Below are 27500 nucleotides of genomic sequence, written 5' to 3'. Positions count from 1 at the left end.
ACGCACACGTACGCGGAACTAAAACGCACACGTACGCAGAACTAAAACGCACACGTACGCAGAACTAAAATGCACACGTACGCGGAACTAAAACGTACACGTACGCGGAACTAAAACGTACACGTACGCGGAACTAAAACGCACACGTACGCGGAACTAAAAACACATGCGGAACTAAAAACGCACACGTATGCGGAACTAAAACGCACACGTACGCGGAACTAAAAACGCACACGTACGCGGAACTAAAAACGCACACGTACGCGGAACGAAAAACACGCATGTACGCGGAACTAAAAACACGCATGTACACGGAACTAAAAACACACGTACGCGGAACTAAAAACGCACATGTACGCGGAACTAAAACGCACATGTACGCGGAACTAAAACACATGTACGCGGAACTAAAACACATGTACGCGGAACTAAAAACGCACATGTACGCGGAACTAAAACGCACATGTACGCGGAACTAAAACACATGTACGCGGAACTAAAAACGCACATGTACGTGGAACTAAAACGCACATGTACGCGGAACTAAAACGCACATGTACGCGGAGCTAAAACGCACATGTACGCGGAACTAAAACGCACATGTACGCGGAACTAAAAGGCACATGTACGCGGAACTAAAAGGCACATGTACGCGGAACTAAAAGGCACATGTACGCGGAACTAAAACACAATGTACGCGGAACTAAAACACAATGTACGCGGAACTAAAACGCACATGTACACGGGACTAAAACACGTACGCGGAACTAAAACACACATGTACGCGGAACTAAAGACACATGTACGCGGAACTAAAACACGTACGCGGAACTAAAACACACATGTACGCGGAACTGAAACACACATGTACGCGGAACTAAAACACGTACGCGGAACTAAAACACACGTACGCGGAACTAAAACACACATGTACGCGGAACTAAAACACACATGTACGCGGAACTAAAACACACATGTACGCGGAACTAAAACACACGTACGCGGAACTAAAACACATGTACGCGGAACTAAAAAACACATGTACGCGGAACTAAAACACACATGTACGCGGAACTAAAACACACACGTACGCGGAACTAAAAACACACGTACGTGGAACTAAAAACACACGTACGTGGAACTAAAAACACACGTATGTGGAACTAAAGACGCACACGTACGCGGAACTAAAACGCACACGTACGCGGAACTAAAAACGCGCACGTACGCGGAACTAAAAACACGTACGCGGAACTAAAAACACGCACGTACGCGGAACTAAAAACACACATGTACGCGGAACTAAAAACACACATGTACGCGGAACTAAAACTCGCATGTACGCGGAACTAAAATGCACACGTACGCGGAATTAAAATGCTCACGTACACGGAACTAATAACACACGTACGCGGAACTAAAAACGCACACGTACGCGGAACTAAAAACGCACACGTACGCGGAACTAAAACGCACACGTACGCGGAACTAAAACGCACACGTACGCGGAACTAAAACGCACACGTACGCGGAACTAAAACGCACACGTACGCGGAACTAAAACGTACACGTACGCGGAACTAAAACGCACACGTACGCGGAACTAAAAACACATGCGGAACTAAAAACGCACACGTATGCGGAACTAAAACGCACACGTACGCGGAACTAAAACGCACACGTACGCGGAACTAAAAACGCACACGTACGCGGAACGAAAAACACGCATGTACGCGGAACTAAAAACACGCATGTACGCGGAACTAAAAACACACGTACACGGAACTAAAAACTCACATTTACGCGGAACTAAAACGCACATGTACGCGGAACTAAAACGCACACGTACGCGGAACTAAAACGCACACGTACGCGGAACTAAAACGCTCACGTACGCGGAACTAAAACACACACGTACGAGGAACTAAAACACACCCGTACGAGGAACTAAAACACACACGTACGCGGAACTAAAACACACGTACGCGGAACTAAAACACATGTACGCAGAACTACACGTACGCAGATGCAAAACCTACACGTACATTGAACTAAAAAAACACACATACGTGGAACTAAAAACACACGTACGCGGAACTAAAAGTCTATTTGGGCGATGTTCGTGGGCCAAATGAAAAGTTTGGTGAGCCTTCAGTTGAGTAGGCCTGCTGTATATACAGTAGTCACTCTTCACAGGAAGCAAATACCTGCAGTTGCTCTTTCTGGAAACACTGCCCCTTAGTGTTTTGGAAGAGAATTACAAGTTTGGCGCCAGCCACCAAGGAGAAACTATAAATGAAACAAGGGGGAGATGCCAGAGTATATTCCAGCCTTAATAGATGTCACTTCTACGTGCTCTCCCGAGGACTTAATAGATGATGTCACTTCTACGTGCTCTCCCGAGGACTTAATAGATGATGTCACTTCTACGTGCTCTCCCTAGGACTTAATAGATGATGTCACTTCTACGTGCTCTCTCTAGGACTTAATAGATGATGTCACCTCTACGTGCTCTCCCTAGGACTTAATAGATGATGTCACTTCTACGTGCTCTCCCTAGGACTTAATAGATGATGTCACTTCTACGTGCTCTCCCTAGGACTTAATAGATGATGTCACTTCTACGTGCTCTCCCTAGGACTTAATAGATGATGTCACTTCTACGTGCTCTCCCAAGGACTTAATAGATGATGTCACTTCTACGTGCTCTCCCTAGGACTTAATAGATGATGTCACTTCTACGTGCTCTCCCTAGGACTTAATAGATGATGTCACTGCTACGTGCTCTCCCTAGGACTTAATAGATTATGTCACTTCTACGTGCTCTCCCTAGGACTTAATAGACGATGTCACTTCTCCCTAGGACGCGGAGGGCCTCCCTGTGGAGGTGAAGGTGCGCAGCAAGGGCGAGGGTCTCTACTCCTGCTCCTACACGCCCACCTCGGCGCTGAAGCACACGGTGGCCGTGGCCTGGGGAGGAATCAGCATCCCCAACAGCCCCTTCAGGGTAAGCACGGCCTCAGCAAGACGCCAGGGGGATGAAGGTGATGATGGTGATGGCAGAGAGCGCCTCGTTGCTCCGCAGCCTCTAAGCGCCCGGGGGGCGGTGCCGCAGGAAACCACCAAGAGCGGCAAAGCTAAGAAAGCTCTCATTATCATTTATACCAGTGAGGAGAGGCGCAGCTGTTAGTGGCCATTCCATGATCTTTTTAATCAATCAGCTTGATTAGCTTGAAAACAATCAATTATCAATTATTTGCATTCTATACTCACTCTGAGTGTTAACATTTTCATTTTTTTTGGACAGAACTACATCAAAAGTTTTAAAGCCGATGACAAATTACACAGAAGTTAAACCAATCAGTGCCACCCACCCGTCGTTACACGTGACTAGATAGGCAGGTACAGTAGAATGGGAACTAGAGGTGAATAGAGAGGGTGACTAGATAGGCAGGTACAGTAGAATGGGAACTAGAGGTGAATAGAGAGGGTGACTAGATAGGCAGGTACAGTAGAATGGGAACTAGAGGTGAATAGAGAGGGTGACTAGTGTTGCGTTTTGGACCAGTTGTTCCTCCCAGGGAATTCAAGTCACAAGTCGCTCCCAAGCTCTTTACGACACTTAAAGCTGAGTTGAAAAACCACCAGAGACAGAATAGGTATTTTGTAATATATTTGCAAAGCTTTGCAGATATACATTGAGACCAGTCCAGCATAGAACATTCAATTGCGTCGCTAAGATGGTCTGTCCCCCCGACCAAATTCTCTCCCCTCTTTAAGTCCCTGGCAGTCATTCTCTAGCCAAAACAAATGCCCATTATCGCTCTTTCTAACATTCCAAAGCTTCAAGGTTAACACACACAGTTTACTTGCAGACAAACAGAAAGAGAACAAATGGAAAAACACGAGCTGTTTTCAAATATGACTATGAAATAAAAGAAGTAACACTTAAATTCGGATATATGTAAATATCTGCCTCCGACAGGCAGGTGCAGTGGAATGAGAACTAGAGGTGAATAGAGAGGGTGACTAGATAGGCAGGTGCAGTAGAATGGGAACTAGAGGTGAGTAGAGGGGGCTGAGACAAACTAGATGGAGAGAAGGACTATTGCCGAATTGACCCAAAGACCTTCAAGTGCCTACTGTTCATTAATGAACAGAGTGAGTCTTCCTGTCAGTCGTGCACAATCTTTGTCAGGCAAATCTTCCACACGTTTTTCTGTGTGTTTAGCAGTGTGTGCACACACACACACACATTGAGATACACGTTTGTCAAATAGTTTGACCACAATAATACTTGTCCAAGTCCCGCAGAGGCAACGCATCCTAGTGTGACCCGAAAGTAGAACGAGACCGAGGGCGGCGTCTCGTAAAGACGCAGATAACCTCGTCCACGCCTTAAGTGCGCCGGCAAATCATTAACTCGAGCGGGAAGAGGAAGCGAAGACGCTACAACGAGACCAGAAGGACGCCTTTTGCGTTCGACTCTTGTTGTCGGTCCCTCGGCTCCGCCATGCAGAAGTTCAGAAAAGCTTTGAGCCGCAGGAAGAATGCAGCAGCTGTCGCCAGGGTGAGTTGAGGAGGATTACACCTTTTTTCTTACAGCAGCACATGTCGTCATGACGACAAACTGTGCCGGTTTGTGACAGAAGACGTCGTTTGTTGATTTTATCGAGCCCCCGTCAGACGTGTTGTGTTATCAGTGCTGTCATGACAGATTACAGGGGGTCGGCAACCCGCGGGTCTTTAGCGCCGCCTTAGTGGCTCTCTAGAGCTTTTTCAAAAATGTATGAAAAATGGAAAAAGATGATTTGTGTTAATATGGTTTCTGTAGGAGGACAAACATGACACAAACCTCCCTAATTGTTATAAAGTACACTGTTTATTAGAGATGCCCGATAAATGCTCTAAAATGTAATATCGGAAATGATCAGTATCGTTTTTTTAATTATCTGTATCATTTTTTTTTAATTTTTTTATTAATTCAACATAAAAAACACAAGATACACAATTAGTACACCAACCCAAAAAAACTCCCCCATTTACACTCATTCACTTATATATCAATTTATATCAATACAGTCTGCAAGGGATACAGTCCGTAAGCACACATGATTGTTTCGTGCTGCTGGTCCACTAATAGTACTAACCTTTAACACTTAATTTTACTCATTTTCATTCATTACTAGTTTCTATGTAACTGTTTTTATATTGTTTTACCTTCTTTTTTATTCAAGAAAATGTTTTTAATTTATTTATCTTAGTTTATTAAAAAAAATTTAAAGGACCTTATCTTCACCATACCTGGTTATCCAAATCAGGCATAATCATGTGTTAATTCCACGACTGTATATACAGCGGTATCGGTTGATATTGGTATCGGTAATTAAGAGTTGGACAATATCGGATATCGGCAAAAAGCCATTATCGGACATCCCTGCTGTTAATATTAAACACGCTGCCCTGATTCGAGTATTTGGCGAGCACCGTTTTGTCCTACTAATTTTGGCGGTCCTTGAACTCACCGCAGTTTGTTTACATGAACAACTTTCTCCGACTTTTTAGGACGTGTTTTATGCCACTTCTTTTTCTGTCTCATTTTGTCCACCAAACTTTTAACGTTGTGCATGAATGCACAAAGGTGAGTTTCGTTGATGTTATTGACTTGTGTGGAGTGCTAATCAGACATATTTGGTCACTGCATGACTGCAAGCTAATCGATGCTAACATGCTATTTAGGCTAGCTATATGTACATATTGCATAATTATGCCTCATTTGTAGCTATATTTGAGCTAATTTAGTTTCCTTTAAGTCCTCTTAATTCAATTTATATCATGACACACTATCTGTATGTAATATGGCTTTTAATTTTTTGAGGCTCCAGACAGATTTGTTTTTGAATTTTTGGTCCAATATGGCTCTTTCAACATTTTGGGTTGCCGACCCCTGTGACAGAAGGAGAACAGGAAGAAAACAAAGTATTGTCATATTTGTGTTTGTTAAAAACACTCAAAATGTTGTATGGTAGATTGGAGCAGAGGACATTGTATGGAAATAATATCTGTCATACTGTAACTACCTGCCAGATGCTCTGATTAGAGATGTCCGATAATATCGGATGGCCGATAAATGCTTCAAAAAGTAATATCGGAAATTATCGGTATCGGTTTCAAAAAGTAAAATATATGACTGTTTAAAACGCCGCTGTGTACACGGACGTAGGGAGAAGGACAGAGCGCCAATAAACCTTAAAGGCACTGCCTTGGCGTGCCGGCCCAGTCACATAATATCTACGGCTTTTCACACACACAAGTGACTGCAAGGCGTACTTGATCAACAGCCATACAGGTCACACTGAGGGTGGCCATATAAACAACTTTAACACCGTTACAAATATGCGCCACACTGTGAACCCACACCAAACAAGAATGACAAACACATTTCGGGAGAACATCCGCACCGCAACACAACATAAACACAACAGAACAAATACCCAGAATCCCTTGCAGTGCTAACTCTTCCGGGACGCTACAATAAACACCCCCTGCTACCCCCTACCTCAACCTCCTCATGTTCTATCAGGGAGACCATGTCCCAAATTCCATGCCGCTGTTTTGAGGCATGTAAAAAAAAAAAAAAAAATGCACGTTGTGACTTCAATAATAAATATGGCAGTGCCATGTTGGCATTTTTTTTTCCATAACTTGAGTTGATTTTATTTTGGAAAACCTTGTTGCATTGTTTAATGCATCCAGCGGGGCATCACAACAAAATTAGGCATAATAATGTGTTAGTTCCACTACTGGATATATCGGTATCGGTTGATATCGGAATCGGTAATTAAGAGTTGGACAATATCGGAATATGGGATATCGGCAAAAAAGCCATTATCGGACATCTCTAGCGCTGATCCTCGCCAAAGTCTGTGACCTCGCGTTGACTTCCGTGCCACTTGTGTAACTTTTTATCTGCTCCATCGGTGGTTCTCAAACTTTTTTCCACCAAGTACCACCTCACAAAACACCAACTCTCCAAGTTCCACCATAATGAGCATAAAATGTGTAGTAGGCCTAAGAATTCATAAAAAACAAGGTAGACGTTTTATTTAACAGTATATTTAATATTTTTGGCCACTATAACATTACACTGTTCGAACAGTAACACTGTGTATTTAATTAAGTGATTCTTTGGCATACCACTAGATGGAGCCCACTAACTTAAGTTACGTATACCACAGTTTGAGAATCACTGCATCCAGCTGATTGTAGTTTGCATGTTGGGTGTATAGTTTGCATGTTGGGTGTATATTTAGCATCTTTTTTGATTTGATTTTGAATATCCATTTGTTCATTTTCTTATTTTTGAAGATATTTTTTTCTTTTTGGCTTGATATTTAAAATGTTTGATGAAAGACACAGCTTATGTGTTAGCTTGGCACCGGTTAAAACATTTCAACTTTTTTTTGTGATTACATTGTGACTCTAATGACTGTGAAGATTTATTTTGTTAATTAAGTACTGAATTTGACATAATTTTATTTTGAAAGCCATAGTACAAATAAAACATTTCAACTTTTTTTTTGTGATTACATTGTGACTTTAATGGCTGTGAAGATTTATTTTGTTAAGTACTGAATTTGACGTAATTTTATTTTGAAAGTGTTCAACTTCAGCCTAAGCCCTTTCGGTCTGCAACATTTTCATTTTCAATCTATGAATGTACAACTGTTTTTGTTTATTTTGTTGACCATTGACCGAAGAATAATAAACTAAACTAAACTAAATAGTACAAATAAAACATTTCAACTTTTTTTGTGATTACTTTGTGACTTAAATGGCTGTGAAGGTTTTTTTTGTTAATTAATGACTGAATTTGACATAAGTTTATTTTGAAATCCATACTAAAAATAAAACATTTCAACTTTTTTTTGTGATTACATTGTGATTTTAATTTATTTTGTTAATTGTTGGCAAAAGTAACTCCTAATCAACTGTACGGAATTTGACTGTTTATTTTGAAAGCCATAGTACAAATAAACATTTTACCTTTTTTTTGTGATTACTTTGTGACTGTAATGGATGTGAAGATTTATTTTATTAATTATATACTGAATTTGACGTAAGTTTATTTTGAAAGCCATAGTACAAATAAAACATTTCCACTTTTTTTGTAATTACATTGTGACTCTAATGGCTGTGAAGATTTATTTTGTTAATTAAGTACTGAATTTGACGTAAGTTTATTTTGAAATCCATACCACAAATATTGGCAGACCGGGGTGGTGGTTCCTCTCTTTAAGAAGGGGAACCGGAGGGTGTGTTCTAACTATCGTGGGATCACACTCCTCAGCCTTCCCGGTAAGGTCTATTCAGGTGTACTGGAGAGGAGGCTACGCCGGATAGTCGAACCTCGGATTCAGGAGGAACAGTGTGGTTTTCGTCCTGGTCGTGGAACTGTGGACCAGCTCTATACTCTCGGCAGGGTCCTTGAGGATGCATGGGAGTTTGCCCAACCAGTCTACATGTGTTTTGTGGACTTGGAGAAGGCATTCGACCGTGTCCCTCGGGAAGTCCTGTGGGGAGTGCTCAGAGAGTATGGGGTATCGGACTGTCTGATTGTGGCAGTCCGCTCCCTGTATGATCAGTGCCAGAGCTTGGTCCGCATTGCCGGTAGTAAGTCGGACACGTTTCCAGTGAGGGTTGGACTCCGCCAAGGCTGCCCTTTGTCACCGATTCTGTTCATAACTTTTATGGACAGAATTTCTAGGCGCAGTCAAGGCGTTGAGGGGATCTGGTTTGGTGGCTGCAGGATTAGGTCTCTACTTTTTGCAGATGATGTGGTCCTGATGGCTTCATCTGGCCAGGATCTTCAGCTCTCACTGGATCGGTTCGCAGCCGAGTGTGAAGCGACTGGGATGAGAATCAGCACCTCCAAGTCCGAGTCCATGGTTCTCGCCCGGAAAAGGGTGGAGTGCCATCTCCGGGTTGGGGAAGAGATCTTGCCCCAAGTGGAGGAGTTCAAGTACCTCGGAGTCTTGTTCACGAGTGAGGGAAGAGTGGATCGTGAGATTGACAGGCGGATTGGTGCGGCGTCTTCAGTAATGCGGACGCTGTATCGATCCGTTGTGGTGAAGAAGGAGCTGAGCCGGAAGGCAAAGCTCTCAATTTACCGGTCGATCTACGTTCCCATCCTCACCTATGGTCATGAGCTTTGGGTTATGACCGAAAGGACAAGATCACGGGTACAAGCGGACGAAATGAGTTTCCTCCGCCGGGTGGCGGGGCTCTCCCTTAGAGATAGGGTGAGAAGCTCTGCCATCCGGGAGGAGCTCAAAGTAAAGCCGCTGCTCCTCCACATCGAGAGGAGCCAGATGAGGTGGTTCGGGCATCTGGTCAGGATGCCACCCGAACGCCTCCCTAGGGAGGTGTTTAGGGCACGTCCGACTGGTAGGAGGCCGCGGGGAAGACCCAGGACACGTTGGGAAGACTATGTCTCCCGGCTGGCCTGGGAACGCCTCGGGGTCCCACAGGAAGAGCTGGACGAAGTGGCTGGGGAGAGGGAAGTCTGGGCTTCCCTGCTTAGGCTGCTGCCCCCGCGACCCGACCTCGGATAAGCGGAAGAAGATGGATGGATGGATGGATACCACAAATAAAACATTCATTTTTTTCGTGATTACATTATGACTTTGATGGCTGTGAAGATTTAATTTGTTGATTAAGTACTGAATTTGACATAAGTTTATTTTGAAAGCCATACTACAAAAAAATTACATTGGGACTTTAATGGCTGTGAAGATTTATTTTGTTAATTGTTAGCAAAAGTAACTCCTAATCAACTGTATTGAATTTGAAGTTTATTTTGAAAGCCATAATACAAATAAAACATAACTTTTTTTTTGTGATGACATTGTGACTTTAATAGTTGCGAAGATTTCTTTTATTAACTACTGAATCTGACGCAAGTTTATTTTGAAAGTCATACTACAATACATTTCAACTTTTTTTTGTGTTTACATTGTGAATTTAATGGCTGCGTTTTGTTAATGATATACTGAATTTGACCTAAGTTTATTTTGAAAGCCATAGTACAAATAAAACATTTCAACTTTTTTTTGTGATTACTTTGTAACTTTAATAGTTGTGAAGATTTCTTTTGTTGATTACTGAATTTGACGTGAGTTTATTTTGAAAGCCATACTGCAAATAAACCATTTCAACTTTTTTTTGTAATTAAAAACATTGTGATTTAAATGGCTGTGAAGATTTGTTTTGTTAATTAAGTACTGAATTTGAGCTAAGTTTATTTTGAAAGCCATACTACAAATACTTTTAAACTTTAATGGCTGTGAAGATTTATTTTGTTAAGTACTGAATTTGATGCAAGTTTGTTTTGAAATTCTTAGCACAATACAAATAATACATTTCAACTTTTTTTTTTGTGATTACATTGTGACTTTAATGGATGTGAAGATTTATTTTGTTAATGATATACTGAATATGATGTAAGTTTTATTTTGAAAGCCATAGTACAAATAAACATCTCATTTTTTTTGTGATTACTTTGTGACTTTAATGGCTATGGAGATTTATTTTGTCGGTCGTCATTCAGCAAAAGTAACTCCTAAAAGATTTGATGTACGTTTATTTTGAAAGCCACTATACATTTCCCAAAAACGTGCTTCCAAATAAATTCTGACATTTCTTCAAAGTGTGTTTTGTGTTTGCTTTGGTCTCGTCTCCATGTTTACATTTTGAGTATGATGTTGTTTACACTGTTTACTAACGCCACATCTTTGTTTACACCCAAAGAACTTAAAGGAGGCACACATTCCCAGGGATTAAAGAGCTGTGCTGCTTGTGGTTGCAGGTCAACGTAGGCAAAGGCAGCCACCCCAGCTTGGTCAAGGTGTCGGGCCCCGGCGTGGAGACCATGGGCCCCAAAGCCAACGAGCCCACACACTTCACAGTGGACTGCTCCGGAGCTGGAGATGGTAACCTTGTCTTGTTTTCTATGCTTCCTTCACCCTTTTACAAGCTTAAAAGAGTCGATACATCTGGATTTAATGATATGTATTGGCTATTTTTGCCTAATGGCTTGTATTCCGTCATGATTTAACTTTGTGTCTATCGCCATGTTTGTTGTTGTAACTTTGTGTCTATCGCCATGTTTGTTGTTGTTGTAACTTTGTGTCTATCGCCATGTTTGTTGTTGTTGTTGGATGCTCCGTTTACTAGTAGCGTGTTTTTTCCCCGTATATCAAACTAATAGATGTCAACATTGTGTACGTGCTGAAAAATTCATTTACAAAAACCAGTGAAGTTGTGTAATTCATAAACAAACCCAGAATACATCAATTTGCAAAACCTTTTCAACTTGTATTCAATTGAATGGACTGCAAAGACAAGATATTTCATGATCACACTAAGAAGCTTCATTTTTTTCTTTTGCAAATAATCATGAACTGAGAATTTAATGGCAGCAACACATTGCAAAAAAGGCATGTTCACCACTGTGTTACATGGCCTTTCCTTATAACAACACTCAGTAAAGGTTTGGGAACTGAGGAGACACATTCTTGCTTGATGTACAGCTTAAGTTGTTCAACAGTCTTCCTTCTGATATTTTATCCTTCACATTTTCAATGGGTGGCAGGCCAGTCTAGTACCCGCACTCTTTTACTATGAAGCCACGTTGATGTAACACGTGGCTTGGCATTGTTTTTGCTGAAATAAGCAGGGGCGTCCATGATATCATTGCTTGGATGGCAACATATGTTGCTCCAAAACCTGTATGTACCTTTCAGTTGTAGGTTACCCATGCCTTGGCCCCATACCATCACACATGCTGCCTTTTGAACTTTCTGCCTGTAACAGTCCGGATGGTTCTTTTCCTCTTTGATCCAGAGGACACGACGTCCACAGTTTCCAAAAACAATTTGAAATGTGGACTCGTCAGACCACAGAACACTTTTCCACTTTGCATCAGTCCATCTTAGATGAGCTCGGGCCCAGCGAAGCCGGCGGCGTTTCTGGGTGTTGTTGATAAATGGCTTTGGCAGTTTATTATCCTTCGGTCAATGGTCAACAAAATAAACAAACAGTTGTACATTCATAGATTGAAAATGAAAATGTTGCAGACCGAAAGGGTTTAGGCTGAAGTTGAACACTTATAGCGCCTAACCCTATAAACAATGTCAAGTACAAGATGAACTTCCGACAATTATGAAATGTCTTTTGTACAACATATTATAAATACACATTATACACAATATGAACACTGTTCAATTATATACACAGTAAAGGCATGTGAAATATCCTTATACGCGTGTTAAACCTTTGTACCAATTTATATACTATATACAAACAATTATACTTCCATTATTATTTATATCCCACATTTAGTATTTTAATTAACATTGATCATAGTATTAAATACTGTGTTGATTCAAGAGTGATATATTTTTTCAAGACATTGGTCTTAAAGTGTTTTTTAAATGTGTGAATGGAACTGGAACATTTGAAGGAATCATCCAAGCTGTTCCACAGTTGAACCCCCCTGACAGAAACACATCTACTTTTTAAGCTCCGTCTTATCTTAGCTTTCTGGAAGACAGCTGAACCTCTGAGGTCATAGGGATTCTCTCTGGGTTTGAACCTCTCCTGTAGACAGTATGTGGTTATGAGCTTTGTACGTCACAATAGCAGTGTTGAGGTCAACAAGATCGTGCAGTTTTAATGTTTTTAATTTAATAAACAGTGCATTGGTGTGGTCATGATAATCTGCATAATTTAGCATTCTAATCGCTTTCTTTTGAAGTAAGAATATAGAGTTGATGTTTGTTTTGTAATTGTTACCCCAGATTTCAACACAATAATTAAGATAAGGGAGTACGAAAGAATTATATAACATGTTAAGAGCCTTTTGATTTACGGAGTTTTTGATTTTATGTAACATAGCAATATTTTTTGCCATCTTTGTCTTAAGTATATTTATGTACAGTTTCCAATTTAATTTATCATCTATATAGATTCCCAAAAATGTTGTTGAATACACCCTTTCTATCTCCATATCCTCAATTCTTATATGACACTGTATGTTATTTTTTCTATTTCCAAAAATTATATATTTTGTTTTATTTGGGTTGATTGACAGTTTATTGGCATCAAACCATTGCTTTAGTATGTGGAGTTCGCTCTCTACAGTCTCTAAGAGTTGGCCAAGGTCTTGCCCAGAACAGTACAGACTTGTATCATCAGCAAAGAGAATACAATTGAGTTTTTTTAAAGATTTTGCAGATATCATTAATATACAATAAAAACAATTTTGGTCCCAGTACAGAACCTTGGGGCACTCCATGTGTTATAATCTTTTTATCTGAATCTACATTGTTCATATGCACATACTGTTCTCTACCACCAAGATAACTTTTCAACCAACCATGAGCAAGACCTCTAAAACCATACCTCTGCATTTTGTTTAAAAGTAATGTGTGATGGATGGTGTCAAAGGCCTTGCTCAGGTCAATAAAAAGGCCAACAACAAACTCCCTCTCATCAATTGCAGTGGTTACTTCCTCAACTAGTTCCATCACGGCCATGGAAGTGGACCTGTTTGGTCGAAAACCGTATTGGTGTTCACTTAGCAAGTGATGCTTATCAATAAAACTGTCTAATCTTGACACAAATAATTTTTCAAGGACTTTTGAAAATTGTGAGTAGTAGAGAAATAGGCCTATAGTTGGTGAACTGATGCTTATCTCCACTTTTGAAGATGGGAATAACTAGTAGAGTTTTAAGTTGCACTTACAGATGTAGCGACCAACTGTAGTTAATGACAGTGGGTTTCTGAAGTGTTCCTGAGCCCATGTGGTGATATCCTTTACACACTGATGTCGCTTTTTGATGCACTACTGCCTGAGGGATCGAAAGTCACAGGCATTAAATGTTGATTTTCGGCCCTGCCGCTTGCGTGCGGTGATTTCTTCAGATTTTTTGAACCTTTTGATGATATTACGGAGCGTAGATGGGGAAATCCCTAAATTCCTTGCAATAGCTGGTTGAGAAATGTTGTTCTTAAACAATTTGCTCAGGCATTTGTTGACAAAGTGGTGACCCTCGCTCCCGTCCTTGTTTGTGAATGGCTGAGCATTTCATGGAAGCTGCTTTTATACCCAATCATGGCACCCACCTGTTCCCAATTAGCCTGTTCACCTGTGGGATGGGGCAGCACGGTGGGACAGGGGTTAGTGCATGTGCCTCACAATACCAAGGTCCTGAGTAGTCCTGAGTTCAATCCCGGGCTCGGGATCATTTCTGTGTGGTGTTTGCATGTTCCCTCCGGGTACTCCGGCTTCCTCCCACCTCCAAAGATATGCACCTGGGCATAGGCCCGTCCCACCTCCAAAGACATGCACCTGGGGATAGGTTGATTGGCAACACTAAATTGGCCCTCATGTGTGAATGTTGTCTGTCTGTCTGTGTTGGCCCTGTGATGATGTAGCGACTTGTCCAGGGTGTACTCCGCCTTCCGCCCGAATGCAGCTGAGATAGGCTCCAGCACCCCCTGCGACCCCAAAAAAGGGACAAGCGGTAGAAAATGGACGGACGGATGGAGTCCCACCACTGGTTTTCTAAAGGACAGGAAAATGTGAAAGGTTGTTCTTGTGCTCAGGTGACGTCAGCGTGGGCATCAAGTGCGACGCCAACATGGTGGGCGACAGAGAGGCGGATGTGGACTTTGACATCATTCCCAATGCCAACGACACCTTCACCGTCAAGTACATCCCGCCTGCTGCGGGGAAGCTCACCATTAAAGTCCTCTTCACCGACAAGGTTCTGGCAACACACTTCTACACCGCCATAGTCTACAGTGCCTTATTGCAAAATGGAACAAATCCACTTTTGTCCTCAAAATTCTACACACAATACCCTATCATTAAAATGTGAAATGTTTTTATTTTTATTTTGCTAATTTATTTAAAAAAATACAAATAAAGCACGTGTACTAGAGATGCGCGGATAGGCAATTATTTCATCCGCAACCGCATCACAAAAGTCGTCAACCATCCGCATCCACCTGAACTAACATTTAATCAAAACCGCACCCGCCCGTTTTTATATATCTAATAAAGACGATGCAAGGCATTAGTGAGGTTATAAAGCTTTTGCCTGTTAAAGAAAGGAGACTGATCCAATGGAGCAGAGACATTCAATGCGTGCCACGCTGTCACGGCCCAGATGCACACTAGTGCGCAATCATCTGGGAGCCGCGCTGAGCGCACCTCCAAGCGCGCTCGAGCCACTCAAACTGCTGCAGGCAGCTGCGTTCTATCTTGTTTTAACATCCTGTGGCACTCTTCTGGGATCACGGCGGACGAAACTGCTCATGCTCAGGGTGTTTGTGGAGGTTCGGGGTTTTGCACAAATGTGATGCACCATGTTAGATGTCCCGATTTTGTGACTGTCGTAGACATAAACAGCGTCGCAGCTCTTGCAAATCACGTAGCCAGCATTACTATCATCCTGATTTACAACCTCATAAAAACGAGTCCACGCTGAACTTTTCTGGCCTTTTTTTCCCCTGGTCTTTAGTATTCCCTTTTTTAGTTTGTTTGCCGGCGTTGCCATCTCTTTTTTTTTTTTCTTCTTCTGTTGTGGCATATGCTGCAGGTGCCTGCTCGTTTTTCGTATGTGGGTAACAACATTTAACTATGTATATATATTTCCGAATTGGTTTAACTGCCACCCGCCTGAATCTATTTAAAATCTAATTTTTTTTTATTTCAACCGCCCGACCCGACCCGCGGATAAAATCTTTTTTTTTTTTATTTCAACCGCCCGACCCGCGGATAATCCGCGGACTCCGCGGTTGTGTCCGCAAACCGCGCATCTCTAACGTGTACATAAAGTATTCACAGCCTTTGCTAAATACTTTGTTGATGCACCTTTGGCAGCAATTAAGTCTTTTTGTCTCTTAAGTCTCCCTACTAACCCACCAGTGGGTCCCTGGAAATGCCCCCCTCTACCTCAAATTCAATCCACTTTATTTATATAGCACATTTAAACAACACAAATGTCTGGAAATGCCCCCCCTCTACCTCAAATCCAATCCAATCCACTTTATTTATATAGCACATTTAAACAACAAAAATGTTTCCAAAGTGCTGCACAACAATATTATAAAGCAGTGGTTCTCAAATGGGGGTACGCGTACCCCTGGGGGTACTTGAAGGTATGCCAAGGGGTACGTGAGATTTTTTTAAACTATTCTAAAAATAGCAACAATCCAAAAATCCTTTATAAATATATTTATTGAATAATACTTCAACAAAATATGAATGTAAGTTCATAAACTGAACATCAAATCAAGTAGGCTATTCCATTCATTACAATGCAACAATGCAATATTCAGTGTTGACAGCTAGATCCATAAATATTGATGTTAAAGATTTATTTTTTTGTGAAGAAATGTCCAGATGGATCTCTTTTACGATCCCCAAAGAGGGCACTTTAAGTTGATGATTACGTAATTGAAACGCTTGTTTATTTTTCAACAAGTTTTTAATTATTTTTATATATTTTTTTCCAAATAGTTCAAGAAAGACCACTACAAATGAGCAATATTTTGCACTGTTATACAATTTAATAAATCAGAAACTGATGACATAATGCTGTATTTTACTTCTTTATCTCTTTTTTTCAACCAAAAATGCTTTGCTCTGATTAGGGGGTACTTGAATTAAATCACTGAAAAAAGGTTGAGAACCACTGTTATAAACAATATTCAAATATTATCCTTAGCGCCATCAATGACTGAATGAAAACAAAAACAAAATAAATAAATATAAAACCAATATAAAACCAATATAAAAATAAATATGATTAAAAACGATTTTAAAGGGTAAAACCAATTAAAACAGTAAATAGAAATACTTTTTTTTTTTTTTTAAACAGGACAACAGAGGACCACACAACTCACGTAGTGTTAAAAGCCAAAGAATAAAAGTGGGTCTTAAGACGAGACTTAAAACACTCCACTGTGGGAGCAGTTTGAACATGGAGGGGCAAAGTGTTCCAAAGCTTAGGGCCGACCAAAGAGAAGGCCCTGTCTCCCCTGGTTTTAAGTCTGGTCTTGGGCACCACGAGCTGGAGCTGGCTCAAAGAATTGCTCACCCCCAAATCCTCCACCTCCTCCAACATCCGAGGACAAAGCTACGAACAATGGGAGACCGGGCTTTCTGCTCCGCCGCTCCCAGTCTGTGCAACGCTCTCCCTGACCACCTGAGGGCACCACAGACTGTGGATGCTTTTAAAAAAGGCATAAAACCCCTGTTTTTTTTTTTTTTTTAAACATTTTTTTAGATATATGCGTGCTAGTTCTAGCTAATAGGCTGTTCTAGTTTTTGTTTTTTCAAATTTATTTTTATTATCTTTATTTTTGAATACACTGTAGCACTTTGAGGTTGTTTGCTCAATGTAAAGTGCTTTTAGAAATAAAATCCATATTATTATTATTATTTTGAATACGGTGCCACAAACTTGGCACACCTATCTTTGGGCCATTCCTCTTTGCAGTGATGGGAAGCGTCGGTTTTCATGCAGGATGTCTCTGCACACTGCTGCATTCATCTTAGTCGAGTCAGGAAGGTGACCAAGACCACGGTCACTCTGTCAGAGATACAGCCTTTCCGGAAGGACAACCATCTCTGCAGCAATCTGGTATCGTGGCCAAACAAGCCATTTCTTCGTAAAAAGTTTGCCAAAATGCACTTGAAAGACTCTCAGACCATGAGAAACTAAATTCTCTGGTCTGATGAGACAAAGATCGAAGTCTCTGGCGTGAATGCCAGGCGTCATGTTTGGAGGAAACCGGCCAATACCATCCCTACAGTGAAGCATGGTGGTGGCAGCATCATGCTGTGGGGATGGTTTTCAGCGGCAGGAACTGGGAGACTGGTCAGGATAGAGGGAAAGATGAATGCAGCAAAGTACGGAGACATCCTGGATGAAAGCCAACGCTTCCCATCCAACCTGAGGGAGCTTGAGAGGTGCTGCAAAGAGGAATGGGCGAAAGTGCCCAAAGATAGGTGGGCCAAGCTTGTGGCATCGTATTCAAAAAGACCTGAAAAGACAATAAAAATTTGATTTTTATTGTAGTTTTTTTATTTTTAATAAATTTGCAGTTTGAAAAGAAAAAAAACTTGACATTGTAATTATATGGGGTATTGTGTGAAGAATTTTGAGGACAAAAAAATATTTTTTTTATTCCCTATGGAACAAGGCTGTAAGATAAAATGCGGAGAAAGTGTGAACACTGTGCACTGACTAGTACCACCCCTCACATTGTGGCATGTTATCACTGGTCAATGCAACATTAGAGTAGTCTGTGTACAGCTTTTAAAGCAACTTAACACACAGGACGTTGTTGCCAGCTCTTTTCAGAAGGGTTGCGTGTTCATTCATTGGCTACACACGCTGGACGCTAAAGTTTATCTTTTATCTACTCACGTCTCCTTGTCCACTCGTGTGTTTCCACTCAGGAAGTTCCTCAGAGTCCATTCCTCGTCAAAGTTGATCCCTCCCATGACTCATCCAAGGTCAAGGCCGAGGGTCCTGGACTGACTCCCACTGGTAACACAAGCTTCTGTCCTTCCCACGTTGGGATGTTCCTCACCTCCCTGGTGTTTTCTGTATCGCAGGCGTTGAGAGTGGAATACCCACTCATTTCACGGTACTCACTAAAGGAGCCGGGAAAGCGCCGCTGGACGTTTCCTTCTCGTCGCCCGTCAACGACTTCGACATCATCGACAACTACGACTACTCTCAGACTGTCAAATACACACCCCTCACCCCGGTAACACAACATGTTCATGAGACGTATTGGGAATGCACAGTAGGGGTGGGGGTAATCATTTTGCAATGCAGTCTGCAGAAAATGATGGAAAGTGGCACTCTCCGTAGCAACTGTGGTCAAAGTGGCAATTGCCACAAAACCCGTTTTAAGATATTCAAGATAGTGCCCCGCCCTATTTCCTGTGTCAGGTGAACTGAGGAAAGTATGAATCCCCTTCCTACTGTTGTGGTTCACATGGCATGGGGTGAAACAAGAACGCCCGAAAACTCACAGGAAGTTGGACATTTTTACTTGGCGCTGCCTTTTCCGGGTGTTCCTCAAAAGGCAAACTCACCCTAGGGCACATTGTCAAAGTCAAGGCCCGGGTGACACTTCATTCTTTAAACGGCCAACCAAAGTAATTTTAAGTGGTTTGCCATATTTTATTGTGGCCCATCAGATAATTTTTATGGCCCGCCACATCATTTTATGTGGCCAGTCACACACACACACACATCATTATTATGTGGCACACCACATCATTTGATGAACTTTACCATGTAATTTTATAGTGGCCCACCACATAATTTCTTTGGCCCACCACATATTTTTATTATGGACCGCCACGTCATTCTAAAACGGCCCGCCACATCATTTTATTGTGGACCACCACTTAATTTTAAGGTATCCCATCATTTTAACGTGGACCGTCCCATGATTTTAAATTGGCCCGCCACATCATTTATGTGGCCAGTTACGTGATATTAATGTGGCCAGTCACATCATGTTAATGTAGTTTGCTATATCATTTTATTAATTTTCTTGGCCCACCACATACTTTTTTTGTGGACCGCCACTTCATTTTAAAAATTAAAATGGCCCATCCCATCATTTAACGTGGACCGCCACATCATTTTATGTGGAAAGTCACATCATGTTATGTAGTTTGCCATATAATTGTATTAATTTTCTTGGCCCACCACATACTTTTATTGTGAACCGCAACTTCATTCTAAAACGACCCGCCACGTAATTTTATCGTGGACCGCCACTTAATTTAAAATGGCCCATCCCATCATTTTAACGTGGACCGCCGCTTCATTTAAAGGTAGCCCGTTCCATGATTTTAAAGTGTCCCGCCACATTTTATGTGGCCAGTCACATCATGTTATGTAGTTTGCCATATCATTTTATTAATTTTTTTTGGCCCACCACATACTTTTTTTGTGGACCGCCACTTCATTCTAAAATGGGCCACAACATAATTTTAGGTGGTTTGCCATCATTTTTTATTGCCCACCACATAATTAAAAAAAAAACGTCACACCACGTCATTTCATGGGGTCCACCATGTGGCCCAGCTACATCATTTTTATGTGGCCCACCACATAATTTTATGTAGTTTGCCATATCATTTATTGTGGCCCACCACATATTTTTCTTGACCCACCACATACTTTTATTGTGGACCACCACATCATTTTATGTGCTTTGACATAATTTTTTATGGCCCGCCACGTCATTTTATTGTGGACTGCCACTTCATTTAAAAGTTGCCCGCCACGTAATTTCATGTGGCCATTCACATCATATTAGTGTGCCCCCACATCATTCTAATGTGGCCCACCACATAATTTGATGTACTTTGCCATTTCATTTCATTTTATCGTGGCCCACCACATAATTTTCTTGGCCCACCATATTTATTGTGGGGCCACTTCATTCTAAAACAGCCCACCGCATCATTTTATGTGGTTTGCCATAATTTCTTATGGCCCGCCATATCATTTTATTGTGGCCCACCACTTCATTTTAAAATGACCCGTCCCCTCATTTTAACGTGGACTGCCACATCATTAAAAAGTGATCTGTCCCATGATTTTAAAGTGGCCCGCCACGTCTATTCAAGTGGCCAACTACGTCTTATTAATGTGGCCAGTCACATCATATTAGTGTGCCCCAACGCATCATCTTTAGGTGACCCACCACATCATTTTATGTAGTTTGCCATATCATTTTATCGTGGCCCACCACATAATTTTCTTGGCCCACCACATACTTTTATTGTGGACCGCCACTTCATTTTATGTGGTTTTGCCATAATTTGTTTTGGCCCCGCCACGTCATATTATCGTGGACCACCACATAATTTCAAAATGGCCCGTTCCATCATTTTAATGTGGTCTGCCACGTCATTTAAAGTTGGCCCGTCCCATGATTTAAAAGTGGCCCGCCACCTCTATTCATGTGGCCAGCTAAGTCATATTAACGTGGCCTGTCACATCATATTAGTGTGCCCCCCTACGTCATTTTATGTAGTTTGCCATATCATTTTATTGTGGCCCACCACATCATTTTATGTAGTTTGCCATTTCAATTCGATCCCCGCTTCCGCCATCCTAATCACTGCCGTTGTGTCCTTGGGCAAGACACTTTACCCACCTGCTCCCAGTGCCACCCACACTGCTTTAAATGTAACTTAGATATTGGCTTTCACTATGTAAAGCGCTTTGAGTCACTAGAGAAAAGCGCTATATAAATATAATTCACTTCACTTCATTTTATGTAGTTTGTCATGTCATTTTATTGTGGCCCACCACTTCATTTTATGTAGTTTCCCATATAATTTTATTGTGGCCCACCACTTCATTTTATGTAGCTTGCCATATCATTTTATGTAGTTTGCCATATAATTTTTATGTGGCCCACCACTTCATTTTTTGTAGTTTACCCAATCATTTTATTGTGGCCCACCACATAATATTCTCGGCCCACCACATATTTTCATCATGGACCGCCACTTCATTTTATGGCCCGTCCCAATATTTAAATGCGGCCCACCACATCATTTTTTGTAGTTTACCCAATCATTTTATTGTGGCCCACCACATAATATTCTCGGACCATCACATATTTTCATCATGGACCGCCACGCCTTTTTATGGCCCGTCCCAATATTTAAATGTGGCCCACCACATAATTTTTTGTAGTTTACCCAATCATTTTATTGTGGCCCACCACATAATATTCTCGGACCACCACATATTTTCATCATGGACCGCCACTTCATTTTATGGCCCGTCCCAATATTTAAATGTGGCCCACCACATAATTTTTTGTAGTTTACCCAATCATTTTATTGTGGCCCACCACATAATATTCTCGGACCACCACATATTTTCATCATGGACCGCCACTTCATTTTATGGCCCGTCCCAATATTTAAATGTGGCCCACCACATCATTTTTTGTAGTTTACCCAATCATTTTATTTTGGCCCACCACATAATATTCTCGGACCATCACATGTTTTCATCATGGACCGCCACGCCTTTTTATGGCCCGTCCCAATATTTAAAGGTGGCCCACCACATCATTTTTTGTAGTTTACCCAATCATTTTATTGTGGCCCACCACATAATATTCTCGGACCACCACATATTTTCATCATGGACCGCCACTTCATTTTATGGCCCGTCCCAATATTTAAATGTGGCCCACCACATCCTTTAAGTGCCCTCAGAAAGGCTGGAAATATTAATATAAGTATTAAAAAATGTAATTCTTTCAATTTTAACAGGAAAATGTTGCACATGCAATAATTGCATATGTTTACATTCTATTATTATCTGATGTTCCAAGCATTTATTTTTTTATTGGAGGACATGGAGGCTTGTAACAAGTGAATGTAACGTTCCTCGCTCCCGTTTTAGTGGCTCAAACGTTGACCGCCTTTGCGTCTGCAGGGCGCCATGAGCATCGCGGTGACGTTCGGAGGTGACCCCATCGCCAGGAGCCCCTTCACGGTGGGTGTGGCGGCCCCCCTCAACCTCAACAAGGTCAACGTGGACAACTTGGACGGACGTAAGGAAGCTGTCCTCGTGACTCTCACTTTCCCCCCCGCTGGAAGTTGACACATTTTGACCCGTGTGGTAGGAGTGGAGGTGGGCCAGGAGCAGAGCTTCAAGGTGGACACAAAGGAAGCGGGGGGTCAAGGTCGCTTGGAAGTGGAAGTGGTGAGTGTCAACCATGCTGACTGGAAGTGGGAAGTCTTATTATTCACGTATAATGACATTCTTCCAAATGATAAAATGTTAAGTCAATAACTCTTGTTACAGGTGTTTTGTACCAGCTGCTGCAATATGGTTTATTCTTTATTTGAAACCTCATTACGTACTAACCCAGAGCTGTGCATGCTAACATTTTCTACAAGGTTTGTCATCAATGTCCAAAATACAAAAATATTGGAAAGTAAGTCCTTTAAACTTGAAACTAGCCTTTAAGAAAAACCCAATGATTACTCCCTATGTGTCTATATATATATATATATATATATATATATATATATATATATATATATATATACAAACCCCGTTTCCATATGAGTTGGGAAATTGTGTTAGATGTAAATATAAACGGAATACAATGATTTGCAAATCATTTTCAACCCATATTCAGTTGAATATGCTACAAAGACAACATATTTGATGTTCAAACTGATAAACATTTTTTTTTGTTGCAAATAATCATTAACTTTAGAATTTGATGCCAGCAACACGTGACAAAGAAGTTGGGAAAGGTGGCAATAAATACTGATAAAGTTGAGGAATGCTCATCAAACACTTATTTGGAACATCCCACAGGTGAACAGGCAAATTGGGAACAGGTGGGTGCCATGATTGGGTATAAAAGTAAATTCCATGAAATGCTCAGTCATTCACAAACAAGGATGGGGCGAGGGTCACCACTTTGTCAACAAATGCGTGAGCAAATTCTTGAACAGTTTAAGAAAAACCTTTCTCAACCAGCTATTGCAAGGAATTTAGGGATTTCACCATCTACGGTCCGTAATATCATCAAAGGGTTCAGAGAATCTGGAGAAATCACTGCACGTAAGCAGCTAAGCCCGTGACCTTCGATCCCTCAGGCTGTACTGCATCAACAAGCGACATCAGTGTGTAAAGGATATCACCACATGGCCTCAGGAACACTTCAGAAACCCACTGTCAGTAACTACAGTTGGTCGCTACATCTGTAAGTGCAAGTTAAAACTCTCCTATGCAAGGCGAAAACCGTTTATCAACAACACCCAGAAACGCTGTCGGCTTCGCTAGGCCTGAGCTCATCTAAGATGGACTGACACAAAGTGGAAAAGTGTTCTGTGGTCTGACGAGTCCACATTTCAAATTGTTTTTGGAAACTGTGGACGTCGTGTCCTCCGGACCAAAGAGGAAAAGAACCATTCGGATTGTTATAGGCGCAAAGTGTAAAAGCCAGCATAGCATCTGTGATGGTATGGGGGTGTATTAGTGCCCAAGACATGGGTAACTTACACATCTGTGAAGGCGCCATAAATGCTGAAAGGTACATACAGGTTTTGGAGCAACATATGTTGCCATCCAAGCAACGTTACCATGGACGCCCCTGCTTATTTCAGCAAGACAATGCCAAGCCACGTGTTACATCAACGTGGCTTCATAGTAAAAGAGTGCGGGTACTAGACTGGCCAGCCTGTAGTCCAAACCTGTCTCCCATTGAAAATGTGTGGCGCATTATGAAGCCTAAAATAGCACAACGGAGACCCCCGGACTGTTGAACAACTTAAGCTGTACATCAAGGAAGAATGGGAAAGAATTCCACCTGAGAAGCTTCAAAAATGTGTCTCCTCAGTTCCCAAATGTTTACTGAGTGTTGTTAAAAGGAAAGGCCATGTAACACAGTGGTGAACATGCCCTTTCCCAACTACTTTGGCACGTGTTGCAGCCATGAAATTCTAAGTTAATTATTATTTGCAAAAAAAAAAAAAAAAATTATGAGTTTGAACATCAAATATCTTGTCTTTGTAGTGCATTCAATTGAATATGGGTTGAAAAGGATTTGCAAATCATTGTATTCCGTTTATATTTACATCTAATAACAATTTCCCAACTCATATGGAAACGGGGTTTGTATATATAACAAAAAAATATTTTGACATTTAGGGCAGACAACAGATATATGATGTAATGCAGTGTTTTCCAACCTTTTTTGAGGCAAGGCACATTTTTCTCATTTAAAAAATCCGGAGGCACACCACCAGCAGAAAACGTTAAAAAAATGAAACTCCACCAGGTCGTCGTGCCTTATTTTGAGTTTGTTAGTGTTTTCCTGTGTGTAGTGCTTTAGTTCTTGTCTTGCGCTGTTATTTTGGTGGCTCTTCCTGTTTTGTTGGTGTTTTCCTGTAGCAGTTTCATGTCTTCCGTTGAGTGCTATTCCGCGCGCCTGGTTTGTGTTAGCAAGCAAAGCTATTTACATTGTTGCTATCCTTATTTGTGTGGACATTGTTGATTGTCATGTCAAGAACGGACGTACTTTGTGGACGCAGTAAGTTTTTGCTGTCGTCCAGCGTTCTGTTTACTTTGTAGCCAGTTCAGTTTTACTTTCGTTTTGCATAGCCATTGCCTTTCCCTTACGTAAATTTTTGGTTTAAGCATTAGATATACCTTTTTACCTGCACACTGCCTCCCGATGTAGTCTGCATATTGGGATCACAACAAACCATCCTCGTCTCACCCGACACTTTACGACTTTTACAAAGCAATTAACCTGCTGCCACCTACTGACATGGAGTATTACGTGGTTTACACAGCACAGACACTAAGCAACGGCACATTATTTGCAGATTATAAATATTGATTTGCAAAAAATATTTTTTGGACCAATTAGGTGAAGTTGCATAATTTCCCACGGCACACCAGACAATATCTCACGGCACACTAGTGTGCCGCGGCACAGTGGTTGAAAAACTGATGTAATGGATATGAATGTCTGATGCTGGATGTCAATAAAAATTAAATGGAAAAAAAAAAGAAAAGCCTTTGAGGACAGTCAAATTTAGCTAAGCAGAGTCTTAAAAAATGAGTGCAAATATATATTTGGGCAAGTTTTTATCTATTAAAGTGAGGACCATGTTTTTACAACATTATATTGTTCATGGAAAAGCAATACAAGTAATTTTTTTATTCTGCCAACTTCGCTGCCAGTTTTTCTACCGTAAAAACAAATACAATACACCGTTAAAAACAACAATCGTAGATTTTAAAAACTGTCAAAAAAGTAAAAAACTGGTAGCTCAGTCAACATCATTTTTTTCAATTTACAGTATTATGCTGTAAAGAACAACGTAACATTTATTGTCATTTTTATTAATTTGATGTGTAGTTTGTTGTAAAAAGTATTTTTATTTATTTTTTATTTAGACCAAAACATGTTTGGAAAGTTTGTTGCAATAGTTGGATACTATTCAAGTTTAAAAGGTATGCAATTTCAAGCAGTACATATATTTTTTCTGTCAATATGAAAGAAATTCATTACATTTAGTGAGAAAATATGAAGTACTTTTTTGACACATATCATTTCCAGGTGTTTGCGGGCAAGATAAAATGATGTCACGGGCCAGTTTTGGCCCCCGGGCCTTGAGTTTGACACATGTGCTTTAATAGATACAATTTTTTCCATAAAACTTTGGATTTGAAGGCGGAAATGTGAATCAGGGTGCGATCTGGTGTCCAAATATGTAGCTTGTTTGTAAGTGCAGCAGAAAGGGTGGTCCTCACTCCCCTGAGGAAAAAAAAAACCCGGTCCTCACTTTGTAGCATAAACATGTGTGTGTGTGTGTGTGTGTTACCAGCTGAGTCCCAGCCAGCGAGCAGTGCCCAGCAAAGTGGACCTCCAACCTGGAGAAGTAGACGTCTGCCGGGTCAGTTACACCCCCACGGAGGAGGGGCTCCACGCAGTAAACGTGTCCTATGATGGACATCCTATCCCTGGCAGCCCCTTCCCTGTGGAGGGACAGCTGCCTCCGGACCCGAGCAAGGTAATGTCGTAATCTTACGCAATTTATCGTATTTGTCGGACGGTAAGGCGCACTTCAAATCCTTTCATTTAAAAACAAAATGAACCGTGCACCTTATAACCAACCTGGTGCGCCTAATGTACGTGCGAATTATGGTTGTGCTTTCCGACCTCGAAGCATTTTTATTTGGTGTAATGATAAGTGTGACCAGTAGATGGCAGTCACACATAAGAGACACGTGTGGCCTGCACACTGTTCAATAAATGACCCCAGCAAGTACCTGTAAGCAAGCAACACCAAAATGTTGATGTTTTATTGAGAATATAGAACATTACACACGGCTCTTAAAAATGTGTCAAAATGTTCCACTGCGTGTACAATATATATATATATATATATATATATATATATATATATATATATATATATATATATATATATATATATATATCTATGTGTGTATATATATATGTATGTATTCAGGTAAAAGCCAGTAAATTAGAATATTTTGAAAAACTTGATTTATTTCAGTAATTGCATTCAAAAGGTGTAACTTGTACATTATATTTATTCATTGCACACAGACTGATGCATTCAAATGTTTATTTCATTTAATTTTGATGATTTGAAGAGGCAACAAATGAAAATCCAAAATTCCGTGTGTCACAAAATTAGAATATTACTTAAGGCTAATACAAAAAAGGGATTTTTAGAAATGTTGGCCAACTGAAAAGTATGAAAATGAAAAATATGAGCATGTACAATACTCAATACTTGGTTGGAGCTCCTTTTGCCTCAATTACTGCGTTAATGCGGCGTGGCATGGAGTCGATG

The 27500-nt window shown here is 40.9% G+C and overlaps 1 protein-coding gene across 2 annotated transcripts in view; it reads left to right on the top strand.

The window, feature by feature from the left end:
* flnba (filamin B a) overlaps window positions 1–27500 on the top strand; it is a 181127-nt gene that overhangs the window by 85809 nt on the left and 67818 nt on the right. For both annotated transcript variants that reach the window (XM_061940924.2, XM_061940917.2), the window contains exons 15-22: window positions 2864–3007; window positions 10868–10991; window positions 14672–14832; window positions 18540–18630; window positions 18699–18853; window positions 22579–22696; window positions 22769–22848; window positions 26502–26687. In XM_061940924.2, coding sequence (XP_061796908.2) covers window positions 2864–3007; window positions 10868–10991; window positions 14672–14832; window positions 18540–18630; window positions 18699–18853; window positions 22579–22696; window positions 22769–22848; window positions 26502–26687 — 1059 coding nt within the window. The remainder of the gene's footprint in view (window positions 1–2863; window positions 3008–10867; window positions 10992–14671; window positions 14833–18539; window positions 18631–18698; window positions 18854–22578; window positions 22697–22768; window positions 22849–26501; window positions 26688–27500) is intronic.

The sequence above is a fragment of the Nerophis lumbriciformis genome, linkage group LG03, assembly GCF_033978685.3.
Source record: "Nerophis lumbriciformis linkage group LG03, RoL_Nlum_v2.1, whole genome shotgun sequence".
Lineage (NCBI taxonomy): Eukaryota > Metazoa > Chordata > Actinopteri > Syngnathiformes > Syngnathidae > Nerophis > Nerophis lumbriciformis.
The sequence above is the reverse complement of the archived record's forward strand: the minus strand, read 5'-3'. Positions and strand labels throughout refer to the sequence as shown.